The sequence below is a fragment of the Mustela lutreola genome, chromosome 6 (assembly GCF_030435805.1).
Source record: "Mustela lutreola isolate mMusLut2 chromosome 6, mMusLut2.pri, whole genome shotgun sequence".
Classification (NCBI taxonomy): domain Eukaryota; kingdom Metazoa; phylum Chordata; class Mammalia; order Carnivora; family Mustelidae; genus Mustela; species Mustela lutreola.
This window is the reverse complement of record NC_081295.1, coordinates 118323600-118345522: the sequence shown is the minus strand read 5'-3', so window position 1 is coordinate 118345522 and position 21923 is coordinate 118323600. Positions and strand designations below refer to the sequence as shown.

General features: G+C 59.1%; 1 protein-coding gene across 5 annotated transcripts; it reads right to left on the bottom strand.

Moving 5' to 3' along the window:
* Positions 1–153: 153 nt before the first annotated feature.
* TEAD3 (TEA domain transcription factor 3) lies at positions 154–21296 on the bottom strand. 5 transcript variants are annotated; one of them, XM_059178522.1, is made up of 14 exons: positions 20986–21296; positions 11257–11508; positions 9463–9527; positions 6178–6240; positions 5937–5999; positions 5118–5129; positions 4401–4538; positions 4229–4278; positions 3627–3688; positions 2922–3055; positions 2566–2739; positions 2193–2333; positions 1963–2115; positions 154–1746 (listed from the first exon to the last, which is right to left on the bottom strand). In XM_059178522.1, exons 2-14 carry the CDS (start codon positions 11261–11263, stop codon positions 1633–1635), a joined length of 1176 nt encoding a protein of 391 aa, XP_059034505.1. In that variant the 5' UTR covers positions 11264–11508; positions 20986–21296; the 3' UTR covers positions 154–1632. The 5 variants fall into 5 exon arrangements, with proteins under 5 accessions (XP_059034505.1, XP_059034506.1, XP_059034502.1 ...); XM_059178523.1 differs by having other exon boundaries at positions 21095–21296; XM_059178519.1 differs by lacking the exon at positions 20986–21296 and adding an exon at positions 19306–20058.
* Between the last annotated feature and the right edge of the window lie 627 nt (positions 21297–21923).

The following is a 21923-nucleotide window of genomic DNA, read 5'->3' as shown; positions in this document are numbered from 1 at the left end:
TACCTATTTTGAGTGTGGGTATGGATGCCCCCCCACAAGCCAAGATGGGCAAGGGTAAGAGGGTGGGGTGACACATCAGGATCTAATCTGGCAGGAGCACCAACATGAAGATAATCCAATCTGGAGAAGTCTGTCACACACTGGTCACACAACTAACCCACAAACAAATAACTTTAATTTTTTTTCTTTTTCTTTTTTTTTTTTTTGGAGCAGGAGCCGGACCTTGAGGACCCCTGCCCCAGCCCTGTGCCATGTTTACGATATAACCCATCACAGCTGGATTTAAAAAATACACAAAAAAATATAATATACATTATAAAACCTAGGTTGGGGTTGGAAGTGGCCTGAGCGATATGCAAACTGTGAGGACCTTCAGGAAGCTCAGGGGCAGGCCATGTAAGGAAGGGAAGGGGCACAGTACTTCATATGAAACTCGTAAATGCCCAGAGGCGGCTGGTAGACAGGCCAGGCCGGCTGAGGAGCCTGGGTGTTGGAGAGGGGCAGCAGGGAAAGGGTGAACCTTCAGTCCCAAAACTGGGTCTGGGGAGCTGCTGCTCCAGGCCTGGGAAACTGGAGGTGGAGAGAAACGTAAGGGAGTGAACGCACCGAGGGTTCACCAAATCCATGTCTTGGCCATCTGAAAATACCAAATCCTCCTGCTACCCCTTGTCCCTGGAACGCTGGTCTGCCCATAGGCGGGGACTCCAGCTTCCTACTTGACCCGCCGAGCTATTTTGGAGCCTGCCCCTGGGGGCCTTCTCTGGTCAGGAAGGTGCTGAGGGGCTCAGGTCCCAGATGTGCGCTGGGGCAGCTTGGAGGAGGTCCGCATAGGGGCTCCTGAGGCCCTGGCCACACTATGGGCTGACAGAGGGCACCTAACAGGTGCCAAGTACCTGCTGCTCCTCTTTTCCTGCTGGTCAGAAGCAGCTGCTCCCCTGAAAGGTGCCCCCCAACCTGGCTGGCTCCAGCCCCCTGTATAGACCCTGTCTCTCACCCCCTGTGGCTGCTCTCCCACTCCAGGGAGGTAGTGTATACCTGGGCTCTGGGGACAGGCAGCCCCGGGTAAGAATTCCAACTCTGCCCCCCTTGCACGGGTCTCTCAACTTCTCGGAGTCTCAGCCCATCACATGAGACATCCAGACCCATGCTCACCTTGCAGGGTCTGAGAACAGGGCCAGGCACACTGCAGGTACAAGAAGGTGTGGGCCCCTCTCTCATCTTCTCACCATAGCCCCAACTCAACACTCTCCTTCCTGGAGCCTCTGCACTCTGACCCCCTTGATCTCCATTCTACCCTCCCCTGCCGGCCACACATGCCTGAGCCCGAAGGGGTTGGAGCCCGCTCATTGGAGGCTGGGCAGAGCTGGGTGATGGTTCAGCATCCGGAGCGGGCTGCCCCACCACAGAGCCCTCCTCTCTTCTCCCACAATTAAAGCGCAGAACAGTGGCAGGGAGTATGTGTGCTGGGTGGCAGGTGGGGAGGCCTCCTGGGTCCTGGGCCTGAGGCCTGGTAGGCAGGATGAGTCCTCAATCCTAGACCTCTGGAGGTGGGAGTTGGGTGGGGGTGGGGGGCCAGGCAGGTGTGTGGAAAAGATGCTTGTCCTGGATCCTGGTACTGGGGCCAAGAGTGGCCTAGTCTTTGACGAGCTTGTAGACATGGTGCTGGGCCCCATGCTCGCTGGTGGAGACTTCGAAGACGAAAGCAATGACGAGCAGGGTCTCCTGGGAGTCCCGGCTGGTGACCACCTGGGGGCCAATAGGAGGATGCAAGGGATCAGGTGGCACAGGGCCACCGCTGGCCAAGGGGGTAGGAGGACTAGGGGGAGGTGGGTGGGATTGGGCCTGAGCCTGAGAAGACCCTTCTCCTTTCTGGACAGCAGTCTTCTCAACCGAGCACTGGGGCTGCCCCCCACCTCAAGTGAGGCCCCCGTGCCCCCCACGCACCCTATACCCGCCCCCAACCTGCAGGATGGTGAAATTCTCCAGCACGCTGTTCATCATGTACTTCTCCGGCAGGTGCTTCAGCTTGTGGATGAAATTGATCATGTACTCGCACATGGGGGAGCGATGGATGCGGTACACGAAGCGGCCGTTCTCCAGCCTGGCGTACTCCGTCTGTGTGTGGCGCAGGGAAGGCGTCACCCAACGGGCCTGCTCCCTGCCCCTCTGCGCCACCCCGGGCCCCCACTCACCTCTACCTTCTCCACCACCTGCTTGCCAAAGGAGCACACCTTGGTGGAGACGCTGATGGTCATGCTGTCGGCCGAGCTGTACTGAGAGCTGACCCCATAGAAGGCTCCGGGGCCCTCCTGGATGGTGCTGTTGAGGTCCGCCTGGGAAGGGGTGGAGGTGTGAGCCGGGCCAGCGTCAGGTGTGGGCCAAGGCCAGGGGAGGCTTTGCCGAGGACAGGGGAGGCTCGCTGAGCCACATCGGTGTTCCACCCCAGGGCCCATCATTAAGGCCAGCGCCCTGCCCACAGGCCACAGGGTCCCCTGTGGGCGGGGTAGGCCTGGTGCGCTGAATGGGTTGGGGAAGAGGTGGTCGGGAGCAGAGAGGGCAGCTCACCCAGAACTTAACGAGGAAGAAGGCGTTAGAGGGCCCCTTCTCATAGAGTTCCTTCAGTCCACCTTTCTTCTCGGGGAACTTGTCATAGATCTGTCGCACATCGACAGCCTCCAGCGGCGGGTCGGAGAAGGCGGGGTTTGTCTGGCCGATGTGCACGAAGAGGTGTTTGCTGTACTGTGGGGAGGGCCCGGGACGGGGTCAGGAGAACACGCGGGGCCGCGGGCCTGAGGGCTGCACTGGGACACGACTGCCCCGGGGCTTCCCCGGCCCGGGCCCCCAGAGCCGTGGCCCTGGCCCACCACGCCAGGGTCTCCCAGGCTTGCGCAAATCCTCACCCCCACCCTCAGGCACGTTACCGTGTCGGGGTCTCGCTGCACCTCCATGAAGGCGGAATATTCAAGGAGCCGCAGCCGGGAGGAGGCGATGGTGCGGTCCTGCCACACGGGCACGGAGGCAGCAGCTGGGGGGAGCGGGGTCAGGGGCTCGTAACCTGGGAGGGCGAGATGGACCCTCAACTGCATGGGCGTGTGCTCACATCCGGAGCTGCCCCCGGCTGCAGTGAGCCGAACCGTTGTGCTAACTACAATATGGGGCCCTTTTCGGGTAGGAACATGGGCGGCACCCCCACCCCTCTGCCCCATCTCCTTATGCAATGTACAACCCGCACAACTGTGCACGGTGGCCCCAGGTACTATACATAGGCGGGGGGTAGTTTAGAGGTCACTGTTAATGTGTATTCAAACAGAAAATACGGAAAAGTAAAAAGGGAAAAATAAAAACTATCCTGAATCCCAATACCCAGAGTGCTCCTCTGTTAAGATTTTGGTGTATCTCTGGAGAAGAATTTTATAAACATACATAAATGTAATATCTTCACTGATATGTACGACATTGCAAAAGGTAAGGGGCCTGTCCCTGACGGTCCCAATGCCCTATCAATACCACGCCCCTCTCCCTCCCCCTATAAACACATGCAGGCCTTGGCCACCCCCCCCCCCCCCGCCTTCTGAGCAGCTGAGTGGGTGTGCAGGGGCATTAAGGGTCTTGTGCAGGGGACTTACTGCTGAGCGTCGGCGGCAGGGGTGGCTGGATGGGGTAGGCTGGCTGTGCAAAGGGCTTGATGCTGCAGACAGGAGTGCAGCCTGGTTAGAGGGTCACTCCCCCCAACACCACCCTGATCTGGTCTCCACAGGGAGCCACCCCACCTATCTGCAAAGGCCCAGAAGTGCATGTAGAGAGGCTAAATCTCCCGCTTTGGGTTTTCTCCACACTTGAGCTTTTATGAAACCCTGCTGCATCTTACAACTGAGGTGCACGCTGAATGCGGCCTTTAAACCCCACCCTGAGAGCTGCCCATGAAACTGAGGGTGTGTCTGAGGATGAAAGTCCTCTTAGAACTGAGGGAACCCAGCACATTCAACTCCCCCATGTGCTGACTCGGAGACCGACCCAGGGAGCAACCGAGGGAGAAGTGACCAAAGGGCAAACGGACGGCAAGTGGACGAGGAGGTGGATGAATGAACAAACACATGAGAGAACAGACAGATGTGTGGCTCTCTTCCGGGTGCTCCCCATCCTCTATTTTTGAACTAAAGCTTGGAAGCCAGCTCAAAGAGGACATCCCAGTGGCGAGGGTGTGAGAGGGATGGGCCACAATACTCACTCCTGAGAGGGTCCAGGCTGCTGTCCCAGGAGAGGGGGGTTGCTCCAGAACTAGAGAGAGGGGACAAAGACCAGGGGCCCGGCCCCTCAGCATCCAAGACCTACCGCCACCGCCCAGCCCCAAAGGCCCTCCCTCACCTCAGCAACCCCCGCCCCTCCCAGGCCCCCTGTACCCGTGAGGAAGTGGAGAAGACGGCTTGGGGCAGAGGGGAGGGTGGGCTGAACTTGTTCTGTAGGACGCTGGCGGAGACAATCTGGGCGGATGACATGGAGGCCATGCTCTGGAGGGCTTTGTCCTTGGAGACCTGGTCCTGGGGAGGAGAGAGGCCGTGTGAGGATGGGCCAGGTCAGAGATGGGGCTGGGGCTTGCCTTGGGGCCCCTCCCAGGTCCTAGAGCTCTGTTGTGTTGGCTCAGGAGAGTCTCAGCCCCTGCCGGGGCCTATCTCCTGAGTACATCACCCCTCTGAGCACAGTCCATTTTGAGACATTATTTTATTTTATTCCATAACCCAGTATATACCCAAACATTTCCCCTTATGTTATCTGTCATGCACTCCTCTATTTCCTATTCTGTGTCATCACTGGTTCTCAAAGTATGGTCTGTGGACAGATGGTACCAGCATCACTTGGAAGCTTAGAAATGCAAATTCTCGGGCCCCAGCCCAGACCCACTGATTCAAAAACTCTGCAGGGGAAGCCCAGAAATCGGTCTTCACCAGCCCTCCCAGCAATTCTGATGCGTGCTAAAGTTTGAGAACCACTCTATCTCATTTTTAAACAGTGCTGGTTGCCAACCCTATTAAGTTGATTTCACAATTCATACTTTGGAAATCCTGTGTTAGGTGCTCTCCCCCTGACCTCATCCCCCAGGGGAGGGGCAGACTACTCACCAGGTTCATGGCCTGCAAAGGAGAGGGAAGGTAGATTAGAAGAGGCACACAAGAGGGTGACATAGGGTAGGGACGCGACCTCCTCCACCCCCATCCACTCAACAGCCACTAGCCTCTTGGGTCTCAGGATCCCAGAGGAGCTCAGAGGCAGTTGTGGACCCTCCTCCCACCTCCCCACTGCTACCCAAGGGGAGGGCTTGCTAGCTGGGGGTGCCCTGCAAAGGGCAGGATTTGAGGGAGGGCAGGCTGGAGACCTAGAAGGCGGACCACGCTGGTGCCCCCGGGGGTCTGTCCGTGTCCTCTGGAGCTGTGATACAGGCCCAGGGGCCTGGAGCGCGAGGCCCAGCCTGCTGTGCAGCCGAGAAGCAGGGAGAAGCCACAGTTTACAGGGGCCCTGAGCCTGTGCTTTGAGATCCTCTGCTGCAGGGCAGCCAGGATTGAGCATCCAGTGCAAGGAAGAGCCAGGGCCACCACAGCAGCTCTACTGGCCAGTGTGCCCGTGTCTCCTCCTGCCCATCTGAAGGCCCCGTGCAATTAACAAGCAGCAATTAGGAAGGAGGAAAAGGAAAAGGAAGAAGAGAGGTGGGCCTTAGTGGCCCCCGGATGGTCTTCCTCTCCCTCACTATAGGGCTGGCTGTCACCCTGGGCTTCTGCTTAGTCTCCAAGGGCTGAGACCCTCTGTAGCCAGAAGTGGCCTTTGGGCTTCATGCTGCTGTTTGCGTTTGAGACACCCTCCAACCCACCATAGCCCTCCAGCTGCCTCTCTGCCCTGCGCTCAGAAAGCAGCAGGGCCAGGCCAAGTGGCAGGGGAACCCCTACCTTTAGCTTGGACTGAATCTCTCGAGATTTCCGCCTGGCTAGAACCTGCAAGTGGCTAGAGACCTGTAGAAAGAGAGAGAAAGAGAGAAAAAGAGCAGAAAGGGCAGAAGAGGCAAGAATAGAGCTTCAGCCAGAAAAGAGGCATAGTGAGAGCCGGCCGTAGCAGAGGCCTGAGCTGTGCAGAGATAGCGGTGGAGGCGCCGAGGAGGGACCGGAGGCCCTGGTCAGGTGCCCAACATACCTTGATGCCAACCTGGTACTCCCGCACCTTCTTCCGAGCTAGAACCTGTATGTGGCTGGACACCTAGGGGCCGCCCCGCGCCCCGCCAGAGAGGAAAACACAGACAGTGAGGAGGCACGGCATGGGGTGGTCATGGGCAAGGAGCATCCCAGCCCTTGTCTCTGGGACCAAATGGAAGCCAGGGGGAACCATGGGGCCCTTGTAAGCAGACATCCCTGAACCCTGCTAATTCTCTGCTCTCTTCTTGGCCCTATTTTGATCAAGAGCCTGCCATAGCCTCTAGGACCACTGCGTACAGTTGTACAGGTCATTCACTGCACAAGAGGATCTAACCCAGTAAGGGCTAAAATCCAGCCCAAGCTCTGCCACTTAAGTTATGTGCCCTGGTGCCAGGCTGCATTTAACCCAGAGAAGGGCTATCTTTTTATTTTTCCAAGATGAATGACTTTTTTTCACTGATATTCTTAGAGGGGCACCTTTTTCTTATCTTTTTTTCTTCTTTCAAGGTTCTTTATTTATTCAAGTCATCTTAACACCCAATGCAGGGCTCAAACTCACAACCCTGGCTCTACTGCCTGAGCTGGCCAGGCGCCCTGAGATACTTTTCTCTGACTGGCATCACCAACAGCCATAACATAACAGCCATAACCAACAGCTCCTGCTGGACATCAGATCATCCATCTGGGCCATGGCTTCCATGAAAGCTCTCCCTGCCCCACTGCCAGGACATGGTCAAGGGTCTGACCTTTAAGCCTCAAAGAACCTATTTTCCCCAGGAAAACAGAAGGGAACACATGGATCCCCAAGGCTGCTTCACTTGAGCTCCTGATATACAATGGCTGTGGGCTTTCTCTGCAAAGTTGTTTTTATCCCCACTAAGATACAGCTTCTTTTGCTTTTTAATCATAACCTGAAAGTTACTATGTCTGTTGTTTCCCCACAGCGCCCCACCACCACTAGCTGGTTAGGACCCAGATGGCTGTGCCTCAGTCTACCTCATTGGGCCCCAGAATCAGATGTTTGTCCAGCAGGGTTACCTGTCACTTCCTATGATGACAACGGTGACATTTACTGAGGCACTAGACTGTTCTCAGCATTTTACACATACCTCATCTGACCTGTACTAAGAAGTCAGTCCTAAAATAATCCCCCAAGTTACAGATGAAGAAACCCGAGCACAGAGCAGTTAAGCAGTTTATCCAAGGTCACACAGTGGAGGGCTGGAGCTAGGGTTTGAACCTAGGCGGCCTGACTCCCGAGCCAACTTGCTCCACCACCAAGCTATGCTCCCAGGATTCTTCTGACCCTTAGCACAGAGGACCACTGCCAAACGGTCAAGACTGTGACAGCTGAAAGTCACATGGGACTTAATCCTAATGTAATATTTAGCTGTTTTTCCAGCATGGAGGCATTGCATTTGCTATTAATTGCTGTATGTATCTCTAAAAACCCTAACACTGCATTTTTTCAACCAAAAGTGAGACAAAAACCCTGGTCTGTCATCTGGTTGCTCTTTGCAACACATAAAGATGTGCTCTGTCCTCGCAAACATAGGATGGGTCTGTCTGTCCTATCTATCTACCTATTGACTTATCTAATTTTTCTTAAGACTTCATTATTTAAAGTAATTTCTATACCCTATGTGGGACTCAAACTCATGACCCCAAGATGAAGAGTCATCTGCTCTACTGACTAGCCAGCCAGGCGCTCTGGCTTTCTGCTCTTCAAGATGTAACATTAATGACAATAGCAGCGGCACATTCTTCCATCATGCTTACTCTGTTCTAAGTGTCTTCCCATATTAGCTAATTTAATGGCCGAGGAACAGAAACTGAGGGGAAGGCACCCCTTGCTCACAGGTGGGGGTGAGGGTATTTGAACTTGGGGATTTGATGAGTCAGCCCTCCCCACTACAGTCCCAGGCTGCAGGAACAGGGCCCCTGTGGGTGGGGTCCCCCTGCTGTATCCCTAGCGCCAAGCACAGAGGCAGAGCTCTAGAATTTGCTCACTGAATAAACACTGCCCCAGGAACTGGCCCCAGGAGAAAGATTGATAAACGCCGGAGCAAATGGGGGAGGCCCCTGCTCCCATAACGAGGGCGTGGACTCAGAACCTTCGAGATGGTGGGATGGGACGGGTCGGCTTTGTCATCTGCACATGTAGGGATCTGGCAAAGTGGGGGTGCCAGGTCCAAACCCCACCAGACAGGGAGGGTGGGAGGGCCGAGGATCAGAGGCACCCTCTGGTCCTCCAGTCTCTGCGCCTAGCCTGCCTCTCTCCCGGGCACCCCTGCACATCAGCCACCCCAAGCAGCCCCCTTTCTGGGTTTCCTGCAGGATGGGAAGCCGCCCAGTCATCTCTCTCTGCCACCACTGCCTCCCTCAACCTTGCCACCACACTGGCCACCACCACAGCGGACCTCTGTCCCTGCCTCTGCCTGGCTCTCCCTCATCCGTTGCCCCAGCTGCTCCCGGGCCAGCATTCCTCGACAGCTGCCACCTGCCACTCCCTGTTCTAGTCCCTTCCATGGCACCCAGCTGCCCTGGGGGGAAAGCTGTCCCTCAGGCCTCTGGCCAACCTCTCTCCCTGTCCTCAGCACTTCCCACCCCTCTCTCCATGCACCGCACTGCTGACGGATGGCTCTTTCCGCCCAGTGGACTCAATCCTGGATCCACTGCCTACCAGCTGAGTGACCTGGAGGAAGTTACTTAATGCCCCCCTGCCCCCATGTCTTCATCTGGAAGATGGAAAGGATTACTAGACCTACCTCCGAGGCTGCTGCAAGGAATACACAGATTCACATAACCTTAAGCACCCTGGGGGTTCAGGGATTCAAAGGATATCTGACTTCCTCAGCCTGCTAGAACCTCTCCCCTTTTCTCTGCCAGGCTGAACCCCAAATTCCGTCTTAAAAATGCACAGCAACCCCCTCCTGCCTTCCCCTACCGGGTCTAGGCTCTGACAACACACACTCACTCTGGGCTTGGCCATGCTGCCCTGCTCTGCACCCGTGTGTCACTATCACCGTCTGCCTCGCTGACTGGTCAGGGGGCCACTCCGGGCAGTGACCACACCGGCCTGCCCCATGGGGCTCATCTCTGGTCACTGACCCCCAAGGCCTTGGGCGGCGTGGTGGCTGCTTAGAGAGGGCGGCGTCTCCTTCTCTACAGGCCGGGGAGTGTGAAGTCCCTCAGGAGAGGAAGGGGGACAGGGAGGGGCCGATGGTGGCAGATGAGGGTGCGCACGTGGGCAGAGGGCCCGGAGCGCGCATCCTCCTCTCCCTACCTGTTTTCTTGTCCGAGTCTTCCCGGTCCTCAGTTTAATGTAGCGTGCAATCAGCTCATTTCGACCTGGCATGGGGTGAGAGAAAAATGAAGAGTTGGCCACGGGGGGCTGCTGGTGGCTGCAGACCCCACACCCTCTGTTGCAAAACACACAGACCCCCTCCCCCATCACCACCCTTCTGCCCCCTCCCCACCCTCTTCACTTCAGGAGGCACACGCAGGTGTGTGAGAGGTGGCGGGGAGCCCTAGGACCTGGGCGGCTGTTGGCTGAGGGAGGTGTGAGTAGGGGGCAGCAGGGTGGGAGGGGACAAGGTCAGGGGCCCAACAGGTTTCCCTGCAGAAAGACAGCTGGGCTGCTCACTCCTAGACCTGGTGGCACCTCCATCCCCCTCTGTGCACGACGGGAGTTCGGAATCTCTAAGTGTAAGCATCTGTGTGCGATCGAGGCCTGCTGCACATGTCCCCAAAAGTCTGAAAGATGGGTTCCTGTCCTAGATGTCCTTGCAATGAGGGGACACCCTGGACAAGTCCCCTCCCTTCTCTGGCGAAACGGGCAGGAAGGGCTCAGTGTGTTCAGCATACCTCTCACACAGATGGCCTGTGTTAGGATGTCCCTGAGCCCATCACTGTGTCCCTGAGCCTGTCACCCCCATGTCCCGGCTTACCAGTGTCTCTCCTGCCCTGTGAGGTGCTGACAGATGCTGATTCAATACCTTTTATCCCCCCAGTCCAGGCCCCCAGACCCCAACCCCACAAGCTCCCCATAAGGGCCACATTCTCCAGATTCCTCCTCCATGACAGAACCAGCCCCACTGCTCCTCCCTTCCTGCCTGCCCCTCTCCACCCCACTCCCTCCGCCCTGTCTAAACATACCCTGTGGGGCTGCCCCGGCCATCTGGGAGGTAGCCATCGGGGAAGCACCCGGGGACATCTGCCTGCCTTGGGAGGGGGCTCCAGGGCTCCAGTGGGCGCGGCACAGTTGCTGGGGACAGGGGCTGCGGCAGCCCTTACCACTTGGCCCAGCTGTCTCCTTTCCACACCCCACCACGATATTAGCCGCCAGGATGGGACAGGCCCAGGGCCTGCCTCACTCAGCCATAGGCTGCCATGGAGGGTTGGAGGGAGCTGGCAAGCAGCCAGGCCCAGAAGGGTTGAGTTATCCCAAAAATGCAGCTCTGGGAGAGCCCTCTCAGGGCTGGACAAGAGGGGGACACTCCCTTCTGGAGGCAAGAGATGGGCAAGGTGGCAGACAGCAGGCCAGGAGAGCAAGAGAGAGCTGGGGTGGGGGGGGTGTCTGAGGAATGAAGGAGTCCCCGTGTCCCTTCAGCCCTCTTCCTAACACAGGCCCTTGTCACAGCATGGCCTGCCCTGACCCCATATCCATACGCTGGACAGAACTCGCCAGTAGGACACCCCGGTCTCACCCCTCGGGCTTCCCCACATGTGGGAAGGGACCCCCTCCCAGGCCTTTCTGGAGCACCAGGCACTGACCCAGTTTCCTATGTCCACTGAGTCACCCTGAAACCTGCAGGCCAGCAGGGGGAGGAGAGGAGGAGCAGACGGGGTGTCAAGGTGTGGGCCCCAATCTGGTGGAGGGGGCCAGCCTGGCTTGTTTATGAGGAGGACCCAGACACACAGGCTCACACGCCCAGACTCGCCCGTGGCGGGCTGGCAGGCGGCCCCACAGGACTTCACCAAACCGGTTGGGTGAGGGGGCAGAGAGCAGGGGGAGGGGCGGGAGGGCCAGGCTGCCTCCTCCAGCCACAGCCAGTGTCCCGTGTCTCCCTACACGCACCGTACATCTTGCCCTCGTCTGACAGGATGATCTTGCGGCGGCCGCAGGGTGGGTAGATGGCCAGGGCCTCCTGGAAGCTCTGCTCGATGTCGGGGCTCCACACGCCCTCTGCGTCGTTGTCCAGCCCCTTGTCCAGGCCCTCAGGCCCATCCTCCCGGGCCTCCCCGGGGCTGCTGCTGGCATTCCAGCTGTTGGACGCTATTGTGCTGGTTGCTCTGGGCTCTGGGCCTGAGCCCACTGGGCCGCCGGAGCCTGCGGGGCAGACACAGACGGGTGAGGGCCGGGGCTCTCCCAGACCACAGTCATCTCCCAGCCGGGGGACAGGTGCTGCAGTTGGGGAGGTGGAGGCAACCAGGCTTATTCCGTGCTGTGCAGCCTTAATGAGTTACCTCACCTCTCTTAGCTTTGGTCCCCTAAGAGGGGGAAAAGGTCTCCTTGAGGTTGTGAGGCTTAAAATTAAATGAGGTCAGACAAAGGACCAACCACAATACCTCATATCTACACAGCACTTCTGCGGGCACAAAGCATATTCGTGTTCACTTAATCCTCAAAACTAAGGCAGGGAGGGCAAGGAGTGATACCCATTATTCAGAAGGGACACTGGGGCTTACAGTCGTGATGAACAGAGTTGCCAGGAAGATTGCTTGGCTCTGACTTTGCCAGATCTTTCCCCTGCCATCGGGGAAAGAGACCCCCAGCCCCCTCATTCTCGCCCCTAGCCTCAGTGCAACCCTGCTGAGGACCCCCTGTGGGAGGGGGAGGGCCTGGGACCCAGGAAGGGTATGGTTTTGACTTCCCTAAAAGATAACTCCCAGGAGCCCAGCAGAACCTAAACAGTGGGCAGAGACGCCCAGGAATCGCAAGGAGGGAGCGATGCTGGCCGGCAAGGGAGCAGCCGAGAAGGTGCCGGGCCCGCAGCCTTGCTCAACCCCATCGGCTTCTCCATCCCACTTCCTGTTCCTGCACCTCCCGCCCCACAGCAGCCCATAAACCACCCACACGCCCGCCCCTGCCCTGGCCCACATCGCAGAAGAGCCAGGGCTCTCTAAGCTCCGAGTTCCCTGCACATGCCAGGCTGGGTTATTAACCGAGACCACACCCGGCAGGCCCCCCAACACACGTAGCTCCAAGGCTAGCCCCACACCCCCTTCAGCCTCGGACTCTGCATGCCCAGTGTCCGGGGAGCTTAGGAGCCCCAGATGGCTAGATCCAGGGACTTGGCTCTGGTCTGCAGGGAGAGCTAGGGTGGGGTCGGTGGGGTGGGCAGGGTAGAGGGGTGGGAGATCCTTCGGAAGCTGTAGAAAGGAATTCTTTCCCCTCAGACAAGAATTCCAGGTCCTGCCAAATGGATAGGGGTCCTCTGTGCTGGGCCACCTGCTTGTTTAGGGAGGCTTGACGAGCATCGCTAGTGGCATGGGATGGGGAGGGTCTAGGGGGCCGGATTATCAGATGGAAACAGAGTCAAGACTATTACTCTAATGAGAACACCTGTCCCACATCAGGCCCTGTTCTGGGATTTTATACACATTGACTCATTTAATCCTCACGATAACCTATGCGGTGGAGACTATTATTAGCCTCACTTTACAGAGGAGGAAACCAGAGAACAGAGAGGTTAAACAACTTGTCTGACACACAGCTTGGAAGAGCTAGAGCTGGGTTCTGAGCCGGGCACTCTGGCTTTAGTCTTCTAACCAGAGGGAATGAAGCCGAGAAGCTTCACCACCTGGAGCGAGAAAGGAGGCAACCACCCTGAGCCCGCCCAGGGGGCCCAGCTCTGGGCCTCCCCTCTAGCCCAGAGGCTGGAGCTGCTTCAAGGACCCCCACCCAGCTGTAGCCCTTTCTTTGAGGCCCCCAAGACCAGGAGGAAGAGCTCTCCCACACCAGAGGCAGCCAGGGAGAGGGGAAGCCTTGCTCCTGACCAATGAGAGGGGCCATACTCCTCCATTCCCAGGCCATTCTCCCCAAGCCCCCCCACCCCCCAGGAAGCTAGATCCCTATCCCCTCCTCAACTCCTGAGGCCAAGTTCTTGGAATAAAAATGTGAGGGCACAGAGACTCTGGGAGCCCAGGGGCGCCCATATTGAGGTAGTTGAGAGCCTCCCCCAGGATATGACACTGCCACAGGCTGTCAGAGGGGAGGCAGGAGAGGGGCTGCGGTGCTCTACAACCCCTCCCAGCAGAGTCCTCAACCCATTCCCCCCAAATCCTTTCTTGAGGCCTCCCTCAGAGCAGCAGGGGCCCAGTGCATGGGGGGCCCTGGCAGCCCCAGACTTTGCAAAGCAACTTTCCCGCCTCCCCTCTTCCAGGCAGTGCCCCCCCCTTCTCAGGGTGATGTCAACCCCGCCCCGCCCCCCGCAGGAGCACTGTGGCCAAATATGGCGAACACAGCAGGGCTTGGGAGCTGGGACAGACTGGGGGGGGGGGGCGCGGGGAGGCGGCCCCTGGCTGGGACCGCTGGCAGCTGGTGAGGGGGAGGGGAGCCCAGGGGGCGGCTGCAAGGACGAGTCAAAGAGACAAGTGGGACCACCGTCCCTTCCGCTCACGGGCACATGCAAGACTCACTTTCTAGGAACACTCCTGTGGGCAAAGGCACCAACACAGGGGCACACAGGTGACCCCCCCAACCCCGCACAACCAGGCACTGGAGCCCACGTAGGCAAGTATGCCGTGTGGGGGCCCGGACTGACATCCGGATGATAACTTTTTGTACCCCGGGGCCCAGGCACCCCTGTGGGTAACGGCGAGTGGGCAGCTGTGCCGGGCAGGGCACTGAACTGGGGTCCTTGTCCTGCTGCAGCGCTCAGGAGTCAGGCTGGAGGTTGTGGGAGGGGCACTGAGACCTGCCCACCCCCTTCTCTTTAAACCCTCACACTGCTGGGGACCCAGCCTGGGGGACTGAGGGCTCTTTGGACAGCTGCAGGTTGGCCTGGACAAACGCGGGGCTCAGGCACCCTGCAGGGGAGATGGTGGCCCCAGCCTAGGGCTGACCATCACATCATCCCCACCGTACAGAGCAGGGCTGGCAGGGGTGGGAGTCCCCTAGCTGCCTACTGGTGCTCATGCTGCTGTCCTGAACCTCTATGTGCTGGGCTGTGCCACCCAGAGGGGTGGGAGACTGGGAGGAGGACCCAAGTGAGGGACGAGGGGGTGGAGCCTGGGAGGGACTTGGGGGTGGGGTCAAGAGAGGGAGACAGACCCCGCCAGGCAGATAAGAAAATAGACAAGGGAGACAGGAGAGTCCCAGAGAATACCCAGAGACAAAATCCCCACAAAACCTCGGAGTGAGCCCCAGAGGAGAGATCCAGAGAGAGGCAGGCTGACAGAACAGGGAGGGTGCTAAAGAGAGTTGGATCCAGAGATGGTGGAGGCCGGAATCATGGCTGACAGACCCAGACAGACGGAGACCAAGACCGAGAGAGATGGAAGTACATAGCTAGTGGGCTAAAAAGGGCAGGAAGGGGGAAGATCAATAAACTCAGATGCAGTCAGTGAGGGAGGAGAGAGGGAAAGAGAGAGAGAGTTATGTACATATAAGCCGACAACAGAGCCCAGAGTTCAGGACAGACCCTAGAAGGAAGGAGTGTCAGGAAAGCCATTGCTGGGGCCCAGGGTCAGCCACAACAGGGCCATGTCCAGGACACCCCACTCCTGTCCCATCTGTCCCACGTCTTCAAGACCACCTCCTATGTCTCTCTTCAGAGGCCCGTTATTACCAAAGGCTGCAGGCCCCCACCCCTGGACCTGGGGCCCACTCTGCCTCTATCCTCTGTCAGACCAGCCATTCCGACTTCACCTCTGTGAGGGCCCTCAGCTTTCTGAGGTCAGAAGGTGCCTCTGGGTGGCGGCAGGGATGGGAGCTAGGAGGCTTGGTGAGCAGGCTCTGGGGCCCCCGGGGGAGATAAGGGGCCCCTTGCTGCCCACTCCCCACCCTGGGGCCAGACTGCTGGAATAACTGGCTGGACAGCTCCAGTGATGGAGGCCTGCCCTGGGCAGCTGCACAGGTCCTAGCTCCCTCCCACCCCCAACCCCCACCCCAGGCCGTGGCAGCGGCAGCCTCCAGACCACCCAGCCCTACACCTCCCTTTCAAAGGAGTAGGGGAGACTGGCCTGAAGCTTGGGCTCCCCCAGCCCTCTGCTCTGACGGGGACGGAGACAAGGCCAGTCAAGGAAGGTGGGTGTCATCCCCAAGTCCCTGGCTACCCTTCCTTCCATACCAGTCCCACTGGGAGGACACACTGAGCCCAGTGACCCTCCTGGGTCTACTGGCCAGCAGCTTTCCACTCCTGCAGGGCCCACAGCTCTCATTTGGAGGGAGAACAGTCACTCAAAAGGAAGATTAGTGAAATCAGCAGTTGCATCCCGAATCTCCCACCCCAAACCTGGGCTGGGCTGACCCACTAGGGGGTTGAGGATGGGGAGGGAAGCTCCCCACCCCCTCTCCCTTTCCCTTCTTCCTTCTCACCCGCCCCCACAGCGGGGCCAGCTGTTCTCCAGCTGCCAGAGGCTCCCACCCTAGAAGGAGCCATGCTCTGGTTGGGACTGCAGAGGGGGCAGGAGGGGGATGGTGTCTGCCTTTAGCACAAGGACCCCTGGGGGACCCTGCCAAGTGGCCACACCCTGCCAGGCTGGGGAGGGAGTACCCTCCTCCCTGGGGCAGGGCCGAGATTTTTACAGGAGGAAGCAATTTGCAGAGCCCACTAGGAGGGAGGTGGGGAAGCCTCCTCCCCTCTCTCCCGCTTATTAATGTGCTTCCAATTTGTGAATCAAGACTCTGCACCCACCCACTCCCACTACTCAGGGCACAGGCTTCCTAGTGGACCAGAAGGGGCAGGATGCACCCCCCCAGCCTTTCTTGTCCAAAGCTCATCCTCACTGTCACCACCCCCTCACCAGTGTAGGAGAGTGGGAGGTAGAGTCTCCAAACCCTCAAACCTCCGCAGAGAGGAGGGAGGAGAGAGAGGAACGCCGGCAGTAGGAAATGTCCCTTCACCCCTACTCTAGGACTCTGTCCCATCTCATTTTTTTTTTTTTTTAAACTCAGTCACCTCTATGCCCACTGTGATACTCAAAACCACAACCCCGAGATTGAGAGTTGCACACTCTACCAACTGAGCCAGCCAGGCGCCTTCTGTCTCCTCTTGTCCCACGCCAGTGAGGGCCGGGTGTCCAGCCTGGGGGTGGGGGCGGCAGCCCATGGGTAGCTTGGTTAAGCGGGTTTCACAGTTGTCCACTGCCACGCCCGAGGGTCTCCTCTTAGCCTGCCCCAGCCTCTGGTACTCTGCGTCACCCGCCGAGCTGCCACCCATCATTCGGCTGATCCCCCACCACTGCGATAGTCACAGTGTCCTCTACAAACACCCAGGCTTCCTCGTGGCTCTGCTCGCTCACACACACATGCTCGCCTGCCACCGTCCAGCACATCCACGGTGACCTGTCCCTATCCTGTTCCTTCTTAAGCTTTTCATTGTGCTAACACATGTAACATCCCCTTTACCATTTTTAAGCGCACATCAGTGGCATTAAGTACTTTCTTTCTTTGTTTTTAAGGGTTCACCGTCCTCCGCGCAGATGCCCCAGGCATCAGGGTCATGGGCCTCCAAATATGTCACACACGGTCTCCCAGGCATGCCTGACTCAGCCCTGATGGCTGTCACCCATGCTGGCCCCGGGTCCCAGCAACCACAGAGAGTGCCCACCCACGGAGGCCCCCAAGTCCCCCACACCAGTCCCCTGATGTGTAGGGCTGCAGGGGCAGGGTCTAGAGGCCAGGGTCCCCCCCACACACTTTCTTCCCCACTCAGCTTCTCACACAGCTGCTTAGCGGCATGTCACCATGCATCTCCTCACACACGCCACACACCGTCCTAAGTTTTACACGTGTCCCGTACAGTTGCACATAGCCTGTCAGAGCTCCAAAAACCTGAGACCACTTCATGTGCTGCACACACACACACACATACACACACACACAAGCACGCACAGTATCATATGCGCTCACCCCTCAGCACCTGATGTCACACAGAATGACACCCGTTCTCGAACAATCGCAGTGTCCCTCACACACACAGAGCATCAGGATCCCTGCGGGGTCAGACCCAGGCTCACGCTGCTGGTCACTGAGAAGCCATGTCCCCTGTGATGGCCACTCATAGAGACCATGCGTACAACTTCTTTCACACACACACACACACACACACACACACAGGACATCACTCATGGTGGCTCCCATGTACATACAGTATCAGTCACACACACCAGTGTTCTAAAGTCACGGGCAGTGTCACACAGTTTCTGTCCTGTACAAGTCCAGCCTCACATGCAGTCACAAGAACTGGTTTTAGCCGGTTCTCTCACACATGCACCCCCCACCGTCCCGGTCACCCACGCAGAATGTCCCACTCAGTTTCTCTCTCACACAAGTCCAGCGTCACACACGGTTGCACTCTCATTTCCCTCTATCGCTTCCTGTCCTTTCAGGCCTGGCAGGGAGCACAGGAAACAATCAGCACTCTAGGAAACCTCAAGGGCTGAGGCTTTGGGGACCTGTGGAGGGACAGGGATTCTCTAGCCTCCAGCCTCCTGTGGGACCCTTCAAGGACAGGCAAAGTCTGTTCCCCTCTCCGGTCCTCCCCTGAGGGGCAGCACCTCTCTTGCAGACAAGCCCAGGCTGGCATGACACCAGGACAGAGGTGAGGGCAGGGCAAGGCCCTGAGAATGGGGCTGAGTGTGATCTGCTGACCTCAGACCAGAGAGGCTCCCGCCATGGCTCCAGGGCTGCCTCTGAGGTCCATGGAGACCTGGACCCCACAACTTCTGCAGTTCCCACATAGGAAGAGACAGCAACCTCTTAGCTACTGCCACAGAAAGCTGCAGCATTTAGGGTTCTCCTCAAGGCTCCCCAGCAACCTGGGGTCTGGCACCCCAGATCCCTTTCCCACTCTCCTCATCGTGGGTGGACCCCTCTGCTCCTCAAGACTTCCTAAGTGAGGAGGTAGGCAAGACTGATAGCTTCAGTTCCCTTCCAGCTTCCACACTGAGCCCTTCAGAGGGTCTGGGAGTCAGGCAGAGAGGCAGGCCATCCATGTGAGCTCGCAACACAATTCACCCCGGCCAGCCTTGCCAGACCCCAGGGTCACTGCAGAGGGCAAGTTCCCCCAGCTCCACCTGGCTTCCCTGTTGCTCGATGCCTGCTGCCTGCAACCTTTTCAGCCATACTTCACCTGACTTACAAACGCTCAGTCACCCCCTGGTTTGTCCTCACTTTCTTCCTTAGATCACTGATTGTCCACTCACCTCTCCAGACCTCACCAGGTTCATGGTCCATAATGGAAGGAGCAAGGCCCACTGACTAGAAGACCGAGACACTGGAAGGAGCTCAGAGATAGGGGACCTGAGAAGTCATTTGTTTTGAGCAGGGAAACTGAGGCCCAAGATGACACAGGTGGTTAAAGGCTCAGCTGGGACCAGATCTCTAATTTCTTTTTTTTTTTTTTTTTTTTTTTTTTTTTTTTTTTTTAAAGATTTTATTTATTTATTTGACAGAGAGAAATCACAAGTAAGCAGAGAGGCAGGCAGAGAGAGGAGGAAGCAGGCTCCCTGCTGAGCAGAGAGCCCGATGCGGGACTCGATCCCAGGACCCTGAGATCATGACCTGAGCCGAAGGCAGCGGCTTAACCCACTGAGCCACCCAGGCGCCCCAGATCTCTAATTTCTTGACATCCTCTCTGAGATGTCCCCTCCTGGTTCTAATGGTTCTAATATTTCCAGAATACAAAGGGTCCACAAACCTGAGCGAGGATGGGAGCACACAGACAGACGGGGGCGGGGGGGGGGGGACACCACACGGGGACACACACACACACACAGCTCTGTCCTGCCAATCACTGACCATCCTACAGAGCCAGTCCCCAGTCCCAATGCGCTAATTAGCATTAATTATTGTTCCCTCCCTAGGGGGGTGGGGGAAGGCTCATGAAGTTGAGAATCCCATTGGCTCTTAGCCTCTCCCTGAGGAGGGGGCATCCAGGGCCCCTGAAGTCATCCTCACCGGTGAGCCTGTTCCTAGAAGTTACATCTGTCCGTCCCCTGCCCAAAGGGTGAGCAGGGATCCACAAGACCGCAGAAGGATGTCCTGGAATGACACCCTCCTGGGGGAGGGTCTTGGAAAAGGAGCTACAAGAATCTGGAAGGGAGGAGCACATAATCCCCCTAAATGTCCAACTTTGGGGGACTCTAGATTTCCTTTTTGCCCCAGGCTGCCCCCGACTTTCTAGCCAAGGAGGTCCAGGCCCCCTGCACTGGGGTGAGACGTGTATACACAGGCCACAGGAGACAGGATACATTGAGCTGCCCTGAGCTCCAGCCCCTCAAGCTGTGTCCAGTCCCTACCCCCATCCCTTGCTTTCCTGGTCTACAAGTCCAGGCCTGACCTGGTTCTGCCTCTACCTGGAGAGAAAACACAGAAGGAAGTGCCCCTTGAGAAGTCCTCCCGCAAGGCCTCATTCCCTCTTGTCCAGAAAAAATCTCTGAGCCCTGGGCAGATCTCCCAAAAAGGTGACAGAGTGGGGTCTCAATGACACTGCCCTGGGGCCTGGCTAGCTAAAAACTGGATGCAGGCAGGCACTCCTGGCCTTCCCTCCCCAGTGGTGGTGGTAGTGGAGGGGACAAGCCTCCTTCCAACCCTCTAAAGTCTAAACAAGGGCTCTAAGGAAGTGTAACGAAAATAAGGCCCCAAAGCCAGCCCTCTTTGGAGCCAGGCTCCCAGAGCCCTGGTCTGGACTCCGAACCTCCACCCCAACAGGGGCGGCAGAACTGAAAGGAGCTGAAGCCCCAGCTTCTCAGCGGGCGCACGCCCAGGGCACGCAGCTCCGCTCCCAGACACACTCCACAATCCAGCGCAGCTACAGGCACCGCGCGCAGGAGCCGGCCTGGGCGTCGGGAGGCCGGGCCCTAGGCCTGCGTGGAGCTGGGGCCGGGCCGGCTCTAAGAGCGCGCGAGCCGGGAGTCCAAAGGGCGGCGGGGCCCGGGACTGGGAATCCCGGGTACGAGCTCCCCGATGGCAGGCCCCCCAAAACGTGCGGCCCCCAGACCCCTGCCTCGACACCCCAAACGCGGACGTTTGGGGTGTCGAGGGACAGGCGATGGCACCGGGGACACTCTCCCGGCTCCCCGACCTCCCCCGACCAACTCGTCCGGGTCGCCGGGGGGGGGGGGGGTTGGGGTGGGAGGGGTGGGCGGGGCTTCCCGGAGAGCTTCCCCCCCCCTTCCCTCTAAACTTCCCGGCACCCAGATCCGGGGCTCGGGCTCGAGCTGGACAATAGCTCGGGGACCCAGCCCCCCTTGAGTGCCCCCCCAGTCCAGAACCAGCCAACCAAACCACCTCTCCCAGCAGGGCCTCCTCCCCGCGTCTGCCCGGCTTACCTGGTCCGAGCTCGGGGGGGCGCTCCGGCCGGGCCGCTCCGCCGGACCCGAAGGAGCTGAGAGGGGGACAGGGGAAGGGGGGTCTTGGGGAGGGGGCTGGCCGGAATGTGCGGAATGAGCCGGGCTGGAGCGGGAGGCGCCGGGCGCGGAGGAGGGAGCGAGCGGGACGGAAAGTTTGTGTTGAGGAGCCGGGGCGGGGGGTGGGGGCTGAGGGGAAGGAGGGGGCGGGGCGCGCAGGGGGGCGGACACCGACCGGGAGGGGCGGGGCCGCGCGAGGCCGCCCCCAGTCGGCGCTCGGGCTGCTCACCCCGCTGCTTCGCGACCCGTGGCTGCTCCCGGCCTTCCCGCGCCTAGGCGCTCCCCTCCTCGCCTTCCTGTGCCATGCTCTCAACCTCCCCCTGCACGCCGGGTCTTACCCCACCTGCCCAGGACCCGACCACAGTTTTGGGGCTCAGGCCTGGGCGGGGCCGAGGGCGGAGCTCCCGCCTAGCCGGCTGGACTCCCGTCGGGGTGCCGCGTCACGAGGGACCCCGCGGAGCCGGAGCGCACGGGCCTTGGGGCTCCCTACCCACGCCCCAGTCCGGTGCGGCCGAGGTGGAGCGCCCTCTCCCGCCCGGGAACCCGCCCCCAACTCTCCGGGCCCCAGACCCCGCCCCGCCCTGGCGACTGCGCCCGCCCTGCCCGGACCCGGTTTGTCTGGTTCTCCCCGAGAGGCTTGTTTCTCGAATTTCTCCCTTTCCCCCTCTTCCCGGACCTCCGGGGCCCTCCCTCTCGGCCCGGGGCCCCCGCGGGGGGCGTCTCGACACCACGAGCCCGCCGAGTTTCGGTAGGACCGGCGCTGGGCGCGGGGGAGGGGACGCGGGAGCGCCCCGGGCCTGGGCGGGAGCGGGGTTGGGGGGTGGGGAGGCTGGCCTCCAGCCCGCCCTCCGGACCTCTCCCGCGCTCCGGACCCCTCCCGCCGCCTCGTTCTCGGCACGCGCTGAAGAACCACTGCTCGCCGGGTTCCGGACGCGGCTTTATTGGGGATGTGGGCACCCGGTCTTCCTCCCGCAACACCTACCCCCTCTTCCGAGCCCGCCCCACTCCTCGGAGCCCTTAGGACGATCCCGGAGGGGGTTAAAACAACACTGACTACTGCTCCTGGACAGGAAGTGACTGGGGCGCGGGGCGGAGAAGGGGGGCGGCTGGTGAAGCGGCGCAGGCTAGCTCTGCGACCAGATGTGCGGCTCCCGACTCCAGATGTTC